Source organism: Aplidium turbinatum, chromosome 18, assembly GCF_918807975.1.
Source record: "Aplidium turbinatum chromosome 18, kaAplTurb1.1, whole genome shotgun sequence".
NCBI lineage: Eukaryota > Metazoa > Chordata > Ascidiacea > Aplousobranchia > Polyclinidae > Aplidium > Aplidium turbinatum.
The window spans coordinates 10007743-10025682 of record NC_137489.1 but is presented as its reverse complement, the minus strand read 5'-3'; the positions used below and the strand labels follow the sequence as shown (position 1 = coordinate 10025682).

The following is a 17940-nucleotide window of genomic DNA, read 5'->3' as shown; positions in this document are numbered from 1 at the left end:
ATCAAATATTTATTATTATTAATAACAAAAGGCTTAATCAATCAATCAGTTTAGCCTGCATAGCCTTAATCAATCAATCAGTCGGCTGCATAGCTGAGTGGTGAGAGCCCTGGAACGGCAATCGAAAGGGCCCCGGTTCGACACCGCTCGAGAGCATGTGGCTGTGTCTTTGGCAGGACACTTAAAGGCATGCCTGAAGGTAGACATGAAGATTGGCTTCCTCGCCTTCTCGTCCACTTAATCTAAATCTTCAACCACCGGGTGTAAGCCTGGATACGACAAACAAACAGTTTAACCTATTTATTTGTCACAAACATGAAAAGAATACAAAATATATATACATATCTAATAGCTTAATCTGTTGTGTTGGCGGAACCTGCAATTCAGCAACTTTGGCTTTATTGTGTTTTTTCTCTCTGTCTTTTCAGGGAAAAATTTTTAAAATGTTTGCGGAAACTGCGATCAGCGACTTCGGACTTTTTAAATTTTTTTCTCTTGATCTTTTCAGAGTACGAAATGAGGGTACGAAGTGTTCAGGGGACGAAATAGGTTGCATCCGTCCGAAACGCTATGACTTTGTAGATTCAAATCGACCAGAAAAACTCATGCTAAAGTGTGTGAATACCGCCTTCACAACTTTGCTTTTATCTAACCTTGAACTCAAAAGGTTAGGTTAAGAAAATAGCAAAGGAAAGGCATAAAACAGCTTAACTTGGTTGAATGCTGTTCACACAGGTTACTATATATTTCTTGGTCGATTGCAATGTATGACATCATAGTATTCAGGGTTCGATCTTAGCGCTGGTCCTCTGGCCAATGTCTAGTGCGAGTTCCCCGCGGACCAGTACGAATCGTTTCGCACTGGTCCGACTGTCCAGTGCGAAAATATCATTGTATTATGAGTTATGACTGTCGTTTGATCGTTTAGAGTGCATCGTCGTCGTCGTCTTGTGAGCGTCTGGGGCCGAGGGTCTATCCTTTTACCACCCCAGATTCACGATGTTCCCGGACTACACCGGACTTAGAGTGCGTGGTTCTCGTTTGCGCTTCTATTCAAAAAACAAGAAAACACGTGATCCGTGCGTGTTAAACCGTAAGAAAAAGTCAGCAACATCATGTGTTAAATCATAAGAAAAAAGCAATCGCAACATCACGTGACGATGTTAAATCGAAAGAAAAAGGGGAATCGCAACAACGCGTGAGCTCTGGTAGCCTAGTACAGTACTTTCAAGAGATTTGATGCATAAAAATGTTAAGATTGTGCTAGAGTTTAGAGAGCATGTGAGTGATGAGGCATCAAATTAACTTAATAAATAGGTTAAATTAATAATGATTGTTGACTGTTATTATTGAATTAGGTACTATTGAATAAAAATACCGTACTTAAGGTTTATGCAAGATTGCTTAAAGAATTCGCGTTCTGTTCAATAAAGTTCTCTTACAAAATTTATCAGTAAACGGGATGGACCAGTGCGATCTCGTGCGGACCAGTGCAAATGGTGAGCCACTGGTCCGGTTGGCCAGTGCGAAAAAAAGTTAAGGTCGACCCTTGGTATTTTTGACCACGGCGGAGACTTGTACACCACCTCCCTTCCCTAATTTTGTAAGGCATACCGTATTATTTTGTGTACAACCGCAGTGTTTCACTGGAATACTACCAACAATTTTATCAACAACAATTCTTCTTTTTAATTTTTATTTGAACATCAACGCAACTAACTTATCAATGCAGTCAGTTGTCTCATGTGAGGTCGGCCATGTCAGAGTGCTGTGTATCTGGGTGTATGCTACACTTGCCTAGCTGGCTGAAGTTTTAAGAGAACTTTATATATTAGTTTTATGGATCTGTTAGTCTTTCTTGACAAGAATCATGTCTTTCCAGTGTGTAAGGCTAGATATCAATTTAAGTATATAAATTATTTCTTTGCTGTGTTGTATCTGTTTTACCTTGTTTTAAACTAGAAGACTGAAAAATGTGTGGTGGATTCACATGTTCCAAAAATGCTTTGGCTTTTCTTAACATATTGTTTCTGGTGAGTGTATTATTTTTGTTTCGTTTAGTATAATCTTAGACTAATTTATATTTGTGTGGTATAGTAAATTTTGACTAAAAGTAATTTCAGACACGACCTTTTTATACTGTTGGGTTGTGAGAAGCAATGTTATCTTGTAAATAAGTGATAACGCCGACTTAAACCTTAGGAACGTTTGAATTTGTTTTATGTTAAATGATTACTATAAAGCATTAGTTTACTAATTTTCAGATCGTTTTTGAAGCAGATTCAGTTTGATGATAAAAAGTTACTTGATTATATATATGCTATGTTAACTGAAGTTACCAAATATCTTCCTGATATCAAACTAAAATTTATATATATGATATATTATATAGTGTACAAAAATTTATTGAAAACAGTTTTAAGTATATATCATACTAAAAATAAATTCTTACTCTCAAAATAGTACACAATTATACTTTTAGTTTACTTTATACAATTATCATATGCTTTATTAGACATTTAAATTCATAACTGTGAAATAGCAGATACAGTATTGACAAAATTTTGAAATCCAACAGGAAAGAAAAACTTGCACATTTGCCACCAAATTGTGACAATTTGAAATCATTAAACTACGGTAGGCATTGTCTTTGAAAAAATGATTTTTTTGTTGAACTTTTGAATTAAAGATATTCGAGCTTCAAAGCAAGTATGGTATAATAATATTACAAAAATGTTTTTTCAGCTTGTTTCGTTTTTGCTGATTGGAGTAGCTGCATATGCAAAAGCTGCTGCTATCATCAAGTCGTTTGAAATTGCTGGAGGTTGGTTTGTTGTACAACAGCAGAGTTTTTATGTTGAATTTTTAATGTATTCACTCAATTTTTTTTATCCAGTAGGCTAGTGATGTTTTCTTATAAAAATAGTGTTTTTCGTATGTTTTGCAATGCACTCCTGTGTTTTTTATGGTCATTATTGCGTTACCTTCAAATGGTCTACCTGGTGTCTTCTGTGTAGTTATTCCAGAAAAATGTTAGTATGTAGGCGATGTTGTGTATGTAGCCTATCTGATTCCTTTAATACAGAAGGCATTTTTTTATTTGCAGGTATCATAGCATCTGGCCTTTTCTTGTTTCTCATTGCCTTTCTTGGTCTGATTGCTGGAGCAAAACACCATCAAGTTTTACTGTTTTTTGTATCCTTTTTTATGTGTCTCATGCTGGACAGTTTATTTGGTAGTATCCGTATTTGAAGTTATATATTGAGTATGCCTAACTGGATAAGAACCATTTTTGCAAGCCCTGTTCTGTTGTACATAAATTTTGCATTGGACTGGTGTGATCACATTTCCGAATGAGAGAATAATTAAGGGAATAATGTACAGTTTTGATTCGGAGGCAGCTTATATTTTTGATCTTTCTATGTTAAATATTTTTCATCAATAGTAGGCTAAATTATTAAAAACATTAGCGATCAACTGGTATTGGAGTTCGGAGTGTTAGGATTACTCTATTGCTGTTTCCTAAAATAGATCAACAGATGTTCAAGATTTAAGTCAAACAAGCTACGGGCATGCTATGATAACGAAGCATTAATCAGATAAGTAAGAAATTTTCGTCAAGTCGTTTAGTGATGAGATGTCCCCGATGGTGAGATGTCCTGGCGATAGGTCGGCCGCGACAAGATGTCTTGTTCTCGATCAAATTTCATAGTAATTTTCGCTGCTTTGCAGAATCTGTTATTGCAAGCAAGTTTCTTGCATCATATAAGAAAATTTGACATATAAGCAAAGAGTGATTCATAAACATATGCAAGTTTATGCTTTCTTTTCCAATTTATTTACATAATCCAACAAAGATAACTTCCTTAACTTGTCCTCCTCAGTACATTGTTGTGCTGTTCCTTCTTTTCATCATCCAGTTCTCAGTGTCAATTGCCTGCCTTGCTCTTTCCGAAAATCAAGTTGTAAGTACTCTACTTCATTACTAACTGAAGCAAATTGGTCTACTTGTAAATAAATTTGTTATAATCTTTGTAAGGTTGTTCTTAGCTGATTTATCTGTCTAATATCGATGGAAAACATTTTTAATTAATCAGCAAGCTATACAAATTATCTTGTGACTCCCTTTGAACTCCCCTTGAACACTGTACATTGATGCGAAAGGTTGTTTGTTAGAAGAACTGTTTTCTCTAGTCTGGTTGTTTCACGTTACTTTTCAACATTGTGGCTGGTTGTAATAACCGTATTTCAATACTATTTTGGCAATAAGTTTGTTTTATTTTTTTTTTCTATTTTCTACCACATAGCAGAGTGAACTCATGCCAAATAGTTCATGTAACTAACGTATCGTATCCCCATGGTGTGTGACAGTTCTGCATCATTTTCAATGTCACAGATAGCTTGTATTGAATTTGAAAATACCGTAACATATTTCACAGAACGACGCTTTGTCGAACTTGTGGGGTACTTTGAAGAATTCCAGTTCCGAAGCGGGTACTACAAACAAATTATTGGCCGAAGCCCAACATAACTTTCATTGTTGCGATTGGAATACACCAAATAATGCCACACTTGCAGCTTGTATAGAGGTATATTTATTTGTCTAATACTTTTTTTTTATAATCTTCACGCTTTCAAATTGTATGCTGTTTTTCAACCTCACGTTTATATGCGATTCCCATTGGTATAATGACAAAAACTTAAGTGATATTGATTTACTGAAACATGTGCGTATGGCGTGGCCTATAAAATAGATGGCCTGGACAGTGGACACCGTTCAAGCCTTCAGAACTGAAGGTTGAAGTCTGTTATTGATGAAAAACGTACTTTGGTTGGATATTCGTCAAGAATGTTCATTCAAGCACATTAGTGTTTTTTTTTTCTGATCACAAGCAGCTTTAATATGAGAAAAAAGTATTATAGCATTTATCAAGCAACATACAAACACAATTCAATAGTTTCAACATTGAATGGAATGCTTAAAATGTACTGGTATTTCCGAAGTTTTACTGATATAATCATCACATTATTATCAATATGCTGACACATAGATTGCAAAAAAGTCGACTGTGTGAAAGCGCATTCTCCAAAAAGAGCTTGCAGATTAAATGTGCTAAGTAAGGGCATCTTCAAATAATACACGTAAACATTACATGTCAAACGAAAACTGAAAAATACATGAAATGGATAATTAGAGCAAACTTTTTGAATGGTTTAATTGTGTATAATTATAGTCTGTTTAGGGCTACACTGATGCAGGCCTATCATATAAAGTTTACTTGATGTTATCCTTAAACAGACACTGTGAATTGCCTTAATTTAACTACAAGTCTTGTTTGTTACTTTACTGCCTCACTTAAGTTTTTACTGTGGTCAGCTAAAAACTTTTCAAGAATAATCAGGACACTGAACACATTTTCGGTAGGCTACAAATAGTGATTGTACAAAATAAAAATATCTGGCCAACTAGGGCTTTCCAAATAATTTCATTGCCACTACCTGAGTGCATATTATGATAACCCTTCCTACCGTGAAACAATTACTAGTTCCTTGTAAACCTTCTCAGGACTACAAAATAACCTCTAAATCATAAATCCTGCTTCCAGATACCAACACATTACAGGTATTCTTTATAATTTAAACTCTACTTTTTAGGCTATATGCATCTTTGAGCTTCTGTTAATACTAGTGAATTCAGTAAAAAGCTGCACTTGACTGCACCCAGCAGGCCCTAGCTAGCAAAGCTTTATATTTTATATTGTTTCAACGATTACGGATGTTGAAACGACGTAAAAGAAAAACAAATTTTATCAACTCTAGCATATGACTCACCAATCGCAAGGAAAATCTCTTTTGAGAGTGACGTTTTTCTTTATCACAAACTTGGGAGTCAGCCGTCAGTTCTGAAGTTTGTGCACGTTGTTCAGGCCATGTATTTTCGTAGGCCACGGCGTATGGTTATTTAAGTAGGATATATGATATAATATGGGAATTCAGATACTGTGTAAGCAAGAGGTGGCGAACCGCTGACCTGCGGGTCATATTTGTAGTGACCCACTTGCCTTTTAAAATGTAACGAGATATAAACAAATAGTTCAGCCAAGAATAATTGCTTCTCTAAATTTATACTTGTAATAAGGCCTTACCCTATTTTAATCTAGTTCCATACCGAATTGCCATATATAGCAAACAGTCTTAACACAACTAACGCCATAGTATTAACGGGTCTGCTACTATTCGGCTAGTCCGATTCGGCTAGTTCCCTATTCGGCTACAGTCTAATTCGGCTACTTATCATAAATATATTTCAAAAAATAAAGTCATATTTTTCAATTTTTTTAGGTAAAAAATGGCCCTAGTAATAAGTAATAGCACAACGTCACTATCAAAGCAGTTGTAATTACTAGGGTAGGCCAGTCTGTGGTGCATTCCCAGGTCCAGCGTCAATGCAGGTAAACAATGGTTGCAATTATTACAATTCAAGTACTTGACATTTCTTGGCACAACATTTTCTCAAATGATCAAAATTTAGTCATCATAACACACATTATTACCTGATTTTTTGCCGCACAAGTGTGGATGCGAGCCTTGCATTTCTCATCACGTCGAGAACAACGCCAGCATTTCTTAGCCTGTCTGCACTATATTGAGCTAGTTTAAACATGTAGCCATCATGTAGAAAAACCTAACCTTTGCATTGCGTACTAATCGATTCCTCTGCCATGATAAAGTAACATCAACTGAGAGTCTTACGAAGGAAGTAACCAAAGGAATTCCAGATCATGTAACGCCGAAACCCAGGTTTATTCTAAACTGCCACTTAGGTTTTCACTTCATCTTTTATGTGAAACGCTATTTGGCAACTGTCTTTTTTTCGTTGACACGTTTTCGCTGAGACTTTATCTCATTAACCTCTATTGTTAATCATGAAAAATGTTGTTTTGATGTAAAACACTTATTTTGAACGAACCCAGACAACAAAATTCGTCATTTTCACCTTGATTCAACGTCTGCAGACATTGAATCAATGTACAAATGACGGATTTTTCCATCTGGGAAGGCACTCAAAGGTAAACACTAGATAAAATGCAAGAATGCAAAAGAAACGATATTGTGGAATAAAATACAAAGTTCTCTAAATGAACAGAAGAATCGGACATACATCTCTCTGTTATCATTTTTAATGTAAAAATTCTTTTTGTGGTCCCTTTGTCTGAACAAATCCAAACTGTGTCGTTGAAATTTCCGATTTTAGTATTGGTCTCAATCTCATCATCATGATTCAAAGTAAGATCTATGTTAGATGATTCACAAGGCTAATTGTTCTGTGGAGTGAGCATTCTGTTGCTCCTGTTTTCTTTGGTAAAGTTATGAATATGGAACGTACCATATCACTAGGGATGTTTCCGGTGTCAAAAATATGATTTAAGATCTTAGTGGTTAGGTCTAAACCCCACTCATCTAAAGTTTCGATAATTTCAACTATAAAAGAAACGATATTGTGGAATAAAATACAAAATTCTCTAAATAAACAGAAGGCGTCGTTGGATTTAGAATTTTGTAATAGTTGAAGATTCTAATATATTCTAAGTTTGCATACAGACGGTGACGTAGGATACATGTCGATTTTATGTGAGCAAACATTTCAATTTAATAGTTCAAACTTTTTGCGCTAAATTTCATTTCAACTTATTTTTCTTTATCGGAATGCAAAAGAAACGATATTGTGGCATTAAATACAAAATACAATTCAAACCTGTAGCCGAATAGGGAACTAGCCGAATCGGACTAGTCGAAACGGGCCATTCCGTAGTATTAGCAGTGCGCTATCACAAGTAACTGGGTGCTTTCGACGTAATAAAACTATTGGGCTCTTGATTGGTAGAAAATCATTTTACTGGTTTGTACCCCGTGGTGCGAACAGTGACTACATGCCTCTTGGCTGTTTGGGATTAGTGCGGTCTGAAAATACAAATTCGTTAGCAACACGAAAAAATTGCGGTGGCTTTGTTATCATGTTTGGTTCTTCATGTTCATGCAAATCTTTCTTTTCGCACATGAATTTTATAAAACCAAGTTCACGGAATTGTATCAGCTCAAATAAGAGTACTACATGTGTGAAGCTTAAAACTACTCATTGCCAACCAAAGATAACATGATTTGCAGAGAGGTTGCAGCAGCAAGTTCCGTATAATATATTAACATGTTATTACATGTATGACCCGTGTTTTTTTTTAAATAGTCTCTTTTGTGACCCATGCAATAAAAAAATTTGTCATCCCTGGTGTGGGCCAACTCATTTTGCTTAACAGTCAAAATACTCAAACACTATGGGAAATGTTTAACGGATAAATTTCTTTCATCCGCTGATTGTCTCTTATACTGATAGCAAAGTTTTCAGAAAAACATACCTTATGGTACGGTATATCATTCGCCAAATTCCAGAAAAGTTCCTACTAACAGGCTGTTTGGCATTTAGGAAAAGTACTGCACGACTATTAAGCTCAATAATACGACTGACCAGTCTCTTTGTAAGTCATGTTCTGAAGTCATCCCGCAAGCAGTCAGCAAGATGCTGGAAGCAACTGGCGGAATTGGTCTTTTTTTCAGCTTTATTGAGGTACGATAATAGCCTACACTTTTTGCGGTCAGTTTTACACATTACTTTATTGTCAAGTCGCAGATACTTTTATGGTTGCAACTCTTCCAACACGCATACTCATCGCATCAAGAGATGCAAGCATAACGCAGTATAGTTGTTAAAAAAAATCTTTACATTTTTCAGTCTACTGTGAGGTACTTGAAGTCACATAAGTCAAATTTATATACAGGAGCGCCTAATGAAAGTGGTAATGGAAAATCTTCTTGTTAAACATTAGAAATGAAGTTCCAATGCTTTGTTCCATTGTTGTTGTTTTTTTTTAACAATGTAGTCGAATGAACTAAAACGCTTAACTTTTTCTTGCAGATGTTGGGCGTGTGGCTGGCTGTGCGATTTCGCAATCAGAAAGATCCCAGTGCAAACCCAAGTCAATTTTTGTGATAAAACTATTCTTCTGTTTCACTTACTTCTAGCAGTATCGTGGCTAAGATTAAGCATTGACAGTAAGCGAGTTATGCTTAGCTTTTGTGTAGTCATAGCGCAACGTAAATATCCTTTTAGCAATTTTGTTGGAACATGCCTAATCCCACCAGCAGGGAATTGTGCATCAATATTATTTTGTATTGGTTGTTTACATTTATATAACAGCTTGTAATGAAATTATTCACGTTTTATCACATCACCAATTCACCATAGAATGTAGAAATGTCGCTGTACAATGTACAATACTTGTATTGTATACGGTAGTGGTCTTTTTTGAGAAGAGGCTTTTCTTGCAAAGTACACACATCGTTTAGAAATGTTGAGATTGTCTTCGCTACGCCAGTAGGAGATTGAATTTCTAAATGCTTTTCAAAACTACTGAGAGATGCATTGCATCATCAACTCAGAAGACTGTGCGGTTGCAGCAACTTTTAGCGTTAAGTTTTACGAAGGGTAGCAACATGTGGGATGTCTTTTCTTGGCTGCAACTGCCACTTTGATGAAATAACTTGAAAATTGCATCACCGTACAGAAATTGGTAACGTTGGTAATCCCACGCCAAAGAACATGCAAGTTCACTTGGTTCTGTGATGATTTCTTCTGTGTTTAGATACAATGGCGATATTGGAAAGATGCTTTGTTTTCTCCTGATTTGCAGTCAGTAATTTAAATGCTGAATCATAGTTAAGTCGTCACTGGTCAGGTTGTTTGTTGGGCGTAGGATTTGATGCTTTCACAAAACTGGTCTGAGACTTGGCAAAGGCGATGATGAAGCATGGGTATTGAAAAGCCAGATATAAATGGCAACCCTGGTCAGCTACCACACTTCTTGCCTATCTCAGGTAAATCTTCCGATCTTGTTTGACAGAGGGGTAGAATATGCGAAATAAGTTAAATAACGCTGGTTTGCACAAAGCCCCAGAGTCTGGTATTTTTCTACATCGCCAAGGATTTTGTAGCACTTCTTTGGAGCAGTGTTGCCACGCAGAAAATTGGTGCTTCCACAAACCATTGCCAAAAACGGTACTGCATAAACTGTTTTTGAATCGCATCATGTGATATTTGCAAGCAGTGTATATACGCTGGTGGGATTAATATTTGTGTTGTGTGTATTTTCGTTTGTAATTTTCGCTTAGTTTTGTTACTGTAACTAACTAACTATTATGTAGCTGACACATAACTTATTAACAATTAGTGAATGTAGAAAAGCATGACGCCATTCAATTCACTAAAACCGTGGATTAAAAATTGGTATATCAAAACGATTAAACAACATCTGTCCGAGTGTCCGTTTCATGTTCCATTTCACAACTAAAACTGATTTTCAACTGCTATAAATTATTTCATCAATTGTTAGGGAGTGTGCCAGTTAGAAAAATAACCACTCGCTTTGCATGTCCACGCAACTGATACTTAGCATGCGCGGAGGTGACATTATTTTAAGCGTTTTTGGTGTTGCATTCATAGGAACTGGTGTTTAGCTCAACACCGCACATTTTCACCAAGTTATTTTGAATGAAATGTAGTCGAAAGTTTCAAGGAACCTACACGATAATGCAAACGTGGTGATTTTGCGTACCGTATGTATCACTTTTTGTAAAAGTTGCAAATGGGTTACGTGACATTGTAGCTTTATTTATTGTTTTGCTGGTTTGCTTTGCACGCTTACAACAAACAGAGCGATAATTGGTGTCCTGTTTTATTGTATCACAATCTGTAAAAATACATAATTAAGCAGTGGTTGTATTTACTTTGTAAACACCTCGATTGAAAGGACAAAGGTCGTCGATAAGTAAATTTATAAAGTGGGATGATCAGAATAGGGTGGTCCAAAGCCTCGGCGTACTGATTGTTGTGGGATTCCACTAAAGGATTTTGTTTCTTCTGTCTTTGCAATCTGTTAATGTCCTTTTCCTTGTAATTTCTTAGCGGGATCATCGCCGGATGTAACCACATTATTTGGATTTCGATTGACGGAATGCATTGAATAGTCCGGTTCTCAAACGTTTTCGACGCACTCATCATTCAAATTCGGTTTGTTCCCACAAGTGGGGCTGGCCGATTCTTTCCTTGCAGTGATTGCCTTCACTCCTATTCTTTATCTTATTCTATTCATCGCATCTTCCTTCAGTCCGACTTGGTATGCCTCACTCTTCACTTCTTCTTTCCATGTTCTTTTTGGACGTTACCATTTCCTCTTCCCATTTACTTTCAAAGTCAAAGCCTTTTGAAGAAAACTTCCTCCCTCGTTAGTAGGCTACATGTCTATACCATCTTACTCCGCTTGCCCTGACAAGTTGTTCAATAGTCTCCTTCATCTTTGGCATTTCCATCAGTTCTTTAGTCTTTTTCTCCCTCCTAGTTTTTACCCTACACATTGCTCTTTCCGTTCTTGCAGACCACACACAACTCCATTGACTTTTCCTTTTATTTTTAACGAAAACTGTTTTCTGTATGACATTTCCCCTCATTCCCTAAACTTTGCCCAACCCCGCCTTCACCTTCTTGTCACAGTTGCTTCGTATTCACCGCTTTTATTTTTTGATCACCCAAATAACAGAAGTTGGCCACTGTTTCGGTTCCATGACAGAAACTTTTTTGCAATATTTAACTACCGGTAATGTAAATGGTTGCCTCCTCTATCTTACTTTTCTAGGCGCCCACTCTCCATTTTCTCAATTCTTCACATATTTAGGTTTCTTTCCCACACAAACTTACTACCGGTATATTGTAACATCCAAACCGCACTCCACAATTTTTTCTTTGTAAAACATGTTTTCGGTGAGTTTTCCCGTCGGGTGCCCTTTCTGACGCTAACCACAGATATGGGCAGTGGGCCTTATCTAATATAACCACAGTTATGGGTAGTGGGCCTTATCTAATATAACCACAGTTATGGGCAGTGGGCCTTATCTTATTAATGGGCTTTATCTAAAAAGGCATTTCCTGCAAGGCAGCAGGATGTCTAATAAGTCTTAACCAGTCGAGGCTGTTGTCCGTGAGGTGGGACGTGGATCCACTTGGAACAGGAGCTTGGTGTGTAATCAAGGTGAGTTCCCGAAACCCATAGTTCAAAAATCCATGATGACTGGCCAAAATACAAAGGTTTTGCTTGTACCACTCTCTAAACCTCACTGGAAATCTTTATTTGGCCTGCAGCATGAATTTGTATGACGCATATATATATTAACAAAGCTTTACATGATGAAACAACAACAAAGCGAAGTTCACACTGAAAGAACGTGGGGTAATGTGCAAGTTTATTTGTATTTTTTGCTGTAAGATTGCCAGGTCCGTTTTTTTTTTTAAGGAAGTTACAACAACTGGGCGATTAGTGTCAATAAAAAAACAGGCCTGATGTCTGACTGTTTCGTTTCAGTAGCAGCCACGATAGAAAATTTACTTTGCCAAAGACAAAAGAGTTCGTCCAGGGATAAGTTCGTCGCGGCGTTTTAACTATGCCTGCTGGATTGTTCGCTATTCTTTGTACCGGTATGGTAATCAAAAACGACAGATTTTTCAAGATTAAATTTGCTGAAAAGATTACGCTCTTTCATTTAGTGCTGATTCGATAAAAGAATGCTCAAGAAAAAGCTAATTAACAGTAACAAAGATTGATAGTTTGCAAATTACATCACATTTCACAGCTTTGCTGTTCTCTTGTATCGCGACGTAGGCTATAGGTAGGCTACTGTAAATAAAGCGGATAGAATGAACTAATTAGCCTACTGTATTGAAATTGTACCGTAATCGCGATTAACACAACAGTTTTATCTTTAATGTTACAAAATTAGAATAGTCTACACTGCAAACAAAATTTTATAAGCCGCCCCTGGGCGTCGTGAGCTCCAATTTCGTATTGGTTTTCTGCTTAGTTGATCACAAAATTTAAGAAAGATTAGGCCTATATTATTAGATACTCTCGAAGAGTTTAAACGTTTATCACCAGGTAGCCTGCTACGACAAAGTAACCTGTGGCCCACTACAAACGCTCAAAGCATAATTAAGAAATATAGGTACAGTACTACATGTGTGCTTCTCTGTTTTTGTTTTATTTTTTGCTATTTGTTTTTTTGGATTTTGTGGCCGTGCTAACTACTGATATATAGCCTACTAAATAATTTTTCATTCAGGCACGTTTTAAACCTTCCAAGGTTTTGCCATCTTTTCCCGTTCGTTAACGTGCTGGTAGGTCTATATCGATTTTTGTAGTTAGTATCTTTTTCGTCCCGGACGCGTTAATGACGAAAAATAAAATGATTGATTGATGAATGATTGGAGGTAGGCTATATTTATTAACTATGCTCAAAGGCAAGGGAAGTTGTTGAGCGCCTCACAAAATCTGTGTTATAGCTTGGCCACCATTGAAAGGCGAATTGGACTGACTTTCCATTCGTCTGCTTTCTTCTCGGGCTTTTCGATGTGCATCTTTCAAAGTTTCCCACTACAGACTACAGAGAGCTTTCCTGAACTTTACACAAGGAGCTAACGTAAACCTGCAAACGCTAGAACTTTGACCGCAAATCGTTACACAGGCAATGGCCACCGCAAAATGGTAGTAGAGGTTTAATATGTCAATTTATGGATGCAAAAGCACTTTAAAAAAATAATCACCATCAAGGGAAGCATCACAAACTTCTATGATACTTGATGCTGTTGCTTTAGATTTATCTTTGCTAGTGTCGTTTTGACAGGTGCACGGGTAAAAGACATCAGCCCATCTGTGGAAACTGGTGCATATACTGTACCGTATAAGTAAAATTGGCTCTACAGACTGAACATTTTTCGCTACACATCTAGTGCCAAATTATTGCAGCAGGCCTACAAAGTTAGGAAGCTAACATTAGCGATTGTGACGATGCATGTGACTCTACTTAATATCTCGTATCTGAAATAGAGCCCTGCAGAGGTTGTATAGTCCGGTATACAGCCAGTAAACCGCAAACTTAAACACGTCCAGTTAGAGTTGGTTTAATTTCCTGTAAAAGCGACTCGGGCCATGCAATTTGCTTCCACAGCTAACAAAACTCGTTCTTTTTGCATTACTTTAACGTCTGACAATGAAGAACAAATGACCAATTTTTCCATCACCAGATGTGAGTGACATTGGTTTTAAGCTGATTGCTCAAATGAGAAATATAAACCTGGCTGTTAAAACAATGTTGACTGATTTGGTTGAACTCTTCATCTTATTTTCCGGAAAATATGGATTGAGGAAATCTTTATCCTCAGACTGAAAAAGCTTTTCAGAGAGCTGGCAGTTTCGCATAGACGTACTTACAGAGGCTTTGAACACTGACGCAGCCGGTCACTTAGTTTAAGTGAAGTTTTCGATTGTTGTTGTCTGAATTATCTCATCCACTATAGGTGCCGCCCATAATATGCGTTGTTCAAACGCACACCCTGAGAGTCGAACTAGCGCCACTTGATCTTGAAATTTCTTCGTTCGTGAAGGCAGACGCTTAACCAACTGAGCTATTGCGCCGGAACGTATAAGAAGCAGGCCCAATATTAAGCTGCTTGCAAAAAATTGGCAAAATTTTATAGGTGTATAGAAAGATAATTCTTTCCTAGTATCCGACAAATAAACCTTGTAGGCTTATTATACGTCAGCAATCAGTTTTCATCAGCGGAAACCTATTTCAGTGTAGAGAAAGCTTTGAAGGCGTAGAAATTTGTCAGCCTCAAGAATCAATCCTTAAAATACTGCACAGCGAAATTCCGATGTTTGTGGACTGAATTTGACACCCAGTAGAAGAGTAAATAGTTACTCGCCAATCAAAAAAGAAAACTTGTGAAGCCAAGCACTTTGGACTGACTCCACGGCCTTCGTAAAAACTAGGGAAATTACGGGACGCGCAGCTCCGCTTTTCCGGCAACATTAGAAGAGGCAATTGCAATTTCTTTACGCTTTGCTATTAGATTGCTTTCAACAAAAAACATTCAATTACTAAAAACCAACGTCACTCCTCTTACATAACCCATAAGCACATTTTTCTTGAATCAGAAAAAAAAGTAACCCTTCTGATGTTGCGGATAAGCCAAAAGCGGATGTAGGGTTCGCATTTCCATGATCTCAAATCTCCAGTAAAAGGCCGGCAACCTTTCATTTCGATTCTAAGAATATTTGTTCAAACTATTTAACAATATGCTAGACCAATTACACAACTCAGCAACGATCGAATACACTAAGTTTGTTTATCAGGGTAAAGTCGCAAAAAAATAAAACTTAACATGGGTAGGCCCCGTAGCCTAGAGTAAACATTATTTTTTTCATGCTCAAGACCAAATCATGCAATTCGGTTTATGTTACACTGTGAGTTAAAAACTACTACGACATATACGCAGCAAATATTGAATGTAATTTTATGCATTCACCACAGCGTGGCTTAGAGGTTTAAGATATAAACTGTTTACATCATAGAAAGAAATCGGTTCCAGCAGGACACTAAAAAAACAAAAACAGTTTTGCACAAACAATGACTAGATATTTATAACTCGCGATAGTTTTTGAACACGGTTCAGGAGCAAATCGCCCTTTTTGATGGTCTCCTGATATTGCCAATTCTTGCTATCTGGTCGATTGGTTTCCACCACACCACCAACTTTATCTATTTTGCAATGAAGACGACCAACAGCAATAAATCTTGATAATTCCCTATCAATGAAATCAACGCTAACTCCAAATGCCTTTGCCATATAGTCCAGGGTCAGACTTCGGTAGGACTCCAGGAGCTGAGTGTAGGCGAGAATCTTCATCTCCCTAACGTAGTAGCGGTAATGAATGTGAAAGTAACGATCTTCCTTCAGAGTTTTCTCAACATCAGCAAGACTTGTAAAAAACTGAGCATACTGGCAATCGTAGAGAGAAAATAAATACTTTTTGGCATTCTTTTCCTCAAATAAGACCTCCAGAATTTCCGATCCCTTGACTACCTTTTCTCTCAATTGGGTGCGTTCAAGCGCAAGCATACACACGTAAACGGTATAAGTGACGAAGGTTTGGTAATCCATCAGCTCATATGATGTGAAAGTAGAAACGGTTTCTAAGAAGAGAGTGGCTGCAGCTTTGAAATCTCTAATCGCTATTGAGTATAAGCCTTGATAGACTTTCAACCGATTTCTTCTGTCCCAGTCTCCACCTTCATCTATCAATTGCTTAGCTTTGTCAATGTTTCTAGTTATAAGATCATGATCCATATAGAACAAGCCAATACGAATCAAATTGAAAATAATATCAAGTCGATGACCAAGGGCAACTGTTTTCTCATACGCCTTACGAAATACCACAAGGCTTTCATCTTTATCTCCAATTTTGCAAAGATACTCAGCTTTGACCAAAAGAGCATCTTTTTCATCTGACTCATATTCTACCTCTTCTGCAATTTTCTCATCAAATTTCTTTATCTCCTTTTCATTTTCATTCTTCATTTTTTGCAATAGCTTAGCATCAACTTTCCAGCCAAGATCCTTGCAAATCTTTTCGTAATATGGCGACATATTATCCTTCTTGATGTATTCCATTAATTTTTCTGTATCATCTGAGTCCATGTTTTCAGCATGTTTCGATCCATTCCGAAGTTGCAGTTGGAATGCTAGATTAGCAATGTCAAGATTTGGAATTTTGGACAAGCCTTCTTCTTCTAAATTCTCTACAGGCATGTTCACTTGATGGAATTAAATTTTTGATGTTAAATAGTTCAAAAATCAACCTAATGTTCCTAAAATGCAAATAAAAAAAACTGCAATAAATGTTATCAGCAAATAATTTTACACAACATCTGCACTGTTAAACAGCTATTGACAGTATCAAAAGGAAGTATGTTATTATTATATTTGGTAGTTGCTTAAATCGGAACAATCGTCTATAAAAATGGTGGCACTGTTTCCAATACAAAATTTTGAGTAAAGCTTGGGTTAGAAATTAAGATACCAGTAACTACATTATTTGGGCTTTCTCAGAAGACATTTTAAATAAAGCTTTACTCTTTGACTATAATGCTTAATAGAATAAGTAATTTTTCTGAAAAGCTATAAAAATTCACTGTAGATATATAATATACAGTATAAATATATCAAATATAGTTATTACTATCTGAATCCTTAACAGTTAACAGCCTGTTTCACCTAACGGATCATCAGAAGGTCTTATTCAAATAGAATTCTAAATAGAATTCAAATAGTATCTATTTAAATAAGACCTTCTGATGTTCCGTTAGGTGAAACAGGCTGTTAAGGATTCAGATAGTAATAACTATATTTGATTTAATTCACTCTGCTTTGCCTTTTTGCTTAGCATTGAGCACTTTTTGTAGTATTAATAGTTTTCATTGTTATATAAATAATTATATATTTTAGTTAAATTTGATAGATTAGCATCAGCTCAGTTATTCTCTAATGGACTTAATTTATGGCTCACAAAAAATCCTAAACATGTATAATTGTATAAAGTTTGTGTGGTGAATTCCTTTATCAAATACCCACACAAAGTGCAGCAATGGGTATTAAGGCAGAATCACAGTACATTTTCATCTACCCAGTGTGATATTTAGGAAAAGTACATATCTTGATATATCACGACTTCATATTATGTTGTAAGCTGTGATTAATTTATGTATGATATCATACCAACATAAAACGTACAAATTAGTTAAAATGCATGGTTGCAACTGCTTTAATACATTAGTACTATACAGTCATGTCATTGTTTTGTTTAACATGTTTTAGCCTACTAGCTACAACAGATATTTCAACATAACAATGAGAAAAGAGCGATTTTCAATTGTAATAACATCATCTTTCATAGAGAAATCATTCCCAGCCAAGAAATCATGCAAACGGCCAAAATCTGTAGA

General features: G+C 36.4%; 2 protein-coding genes across 2 annotated transcripts; one reads left to right on the top strand and one right to left on the bottom strand.

The window, feature by feature from the left end:
- Positions 1 to 1889: 1889 nt before the first annotated feature.
- Positions 1890 to 10831, top strand: LOC145787476 (tetraspanin-13-like). The gene is made up of 7 exons (XM_082599224.1): positions 1890 to 2033; positions 2746 to 2824; positions 3107 to 3195; positions 3885 to 3965; positions 4440 to 4589; positions 8480 to 8620; positions 8969 to 10831. The coding sequence occupies exons 1-7, from the start codon at positions 1974 to 1976 to the stop codon at positions 9041 to 9043; spliced, it is 675 nt and encodes a 224-aa protein (XP_082455350.1). The 5' UTR covers positions 1890 to 1973; the 3' UTR covers positions 9044 to 10831.
- A 4148-nt stretch (positions 10832 to 14979) lies between these two features.
- LOC145787287 (26S proteasome non-ATPase regulatory subunit 6-like) lies at positions 14980 to 16802 on the bottom strand. The gene has a single exon (XM_082599000.1). The coding sequence runs from the start codon at positions 16745 to 16747 to the stop codon at positions 15569 to 15571; it is 1179 nt and encodes a 392-aa protein (XP_082455126.1). The 5' UTR covers positions 16748 to 16802; the 3' UTR covers positions 14980 to 15568.
- Positions 16803 to 17940: the final 1138 nt, after the last annotated feature.

What these genes read in the sequence shown, in the direction of transcription:
- LOC145787476 (XM_082599224.1), top strand. Translation starts at nt 1,974, where the DNA reads ATGTGTGGTGGATTCACATGTTCCAAAAATGCTTTGGCTTTTCTTAAC. An exon ending in TTCTTAACATATTGTTTCTG is followed by an intron (nt 2,034 to 2,745) that starts GTGAGTGTATTA and finishes ATGTTTTTTCAG; the next exon opens with CTTGTTTCGTTTTTGCTGAT. An exon ending in ATCAAGTTTTACTGTTTTTT is followed by an intron (nt 3,196 to 3,884) that starts GTATCCTTTTTT and finishes TGTCCTCCTCAG; the next exon opens with TACATTGTTGTGCTGTTCCT.
- LOC145787287 (XM_082599000.1), bottom strand. Translation starts at nt 16,747, where the DNA reads ATGCCTGTAGAGAATTTAGAAGAAGAAGGCTTGTCCAAAATTCCAAAT.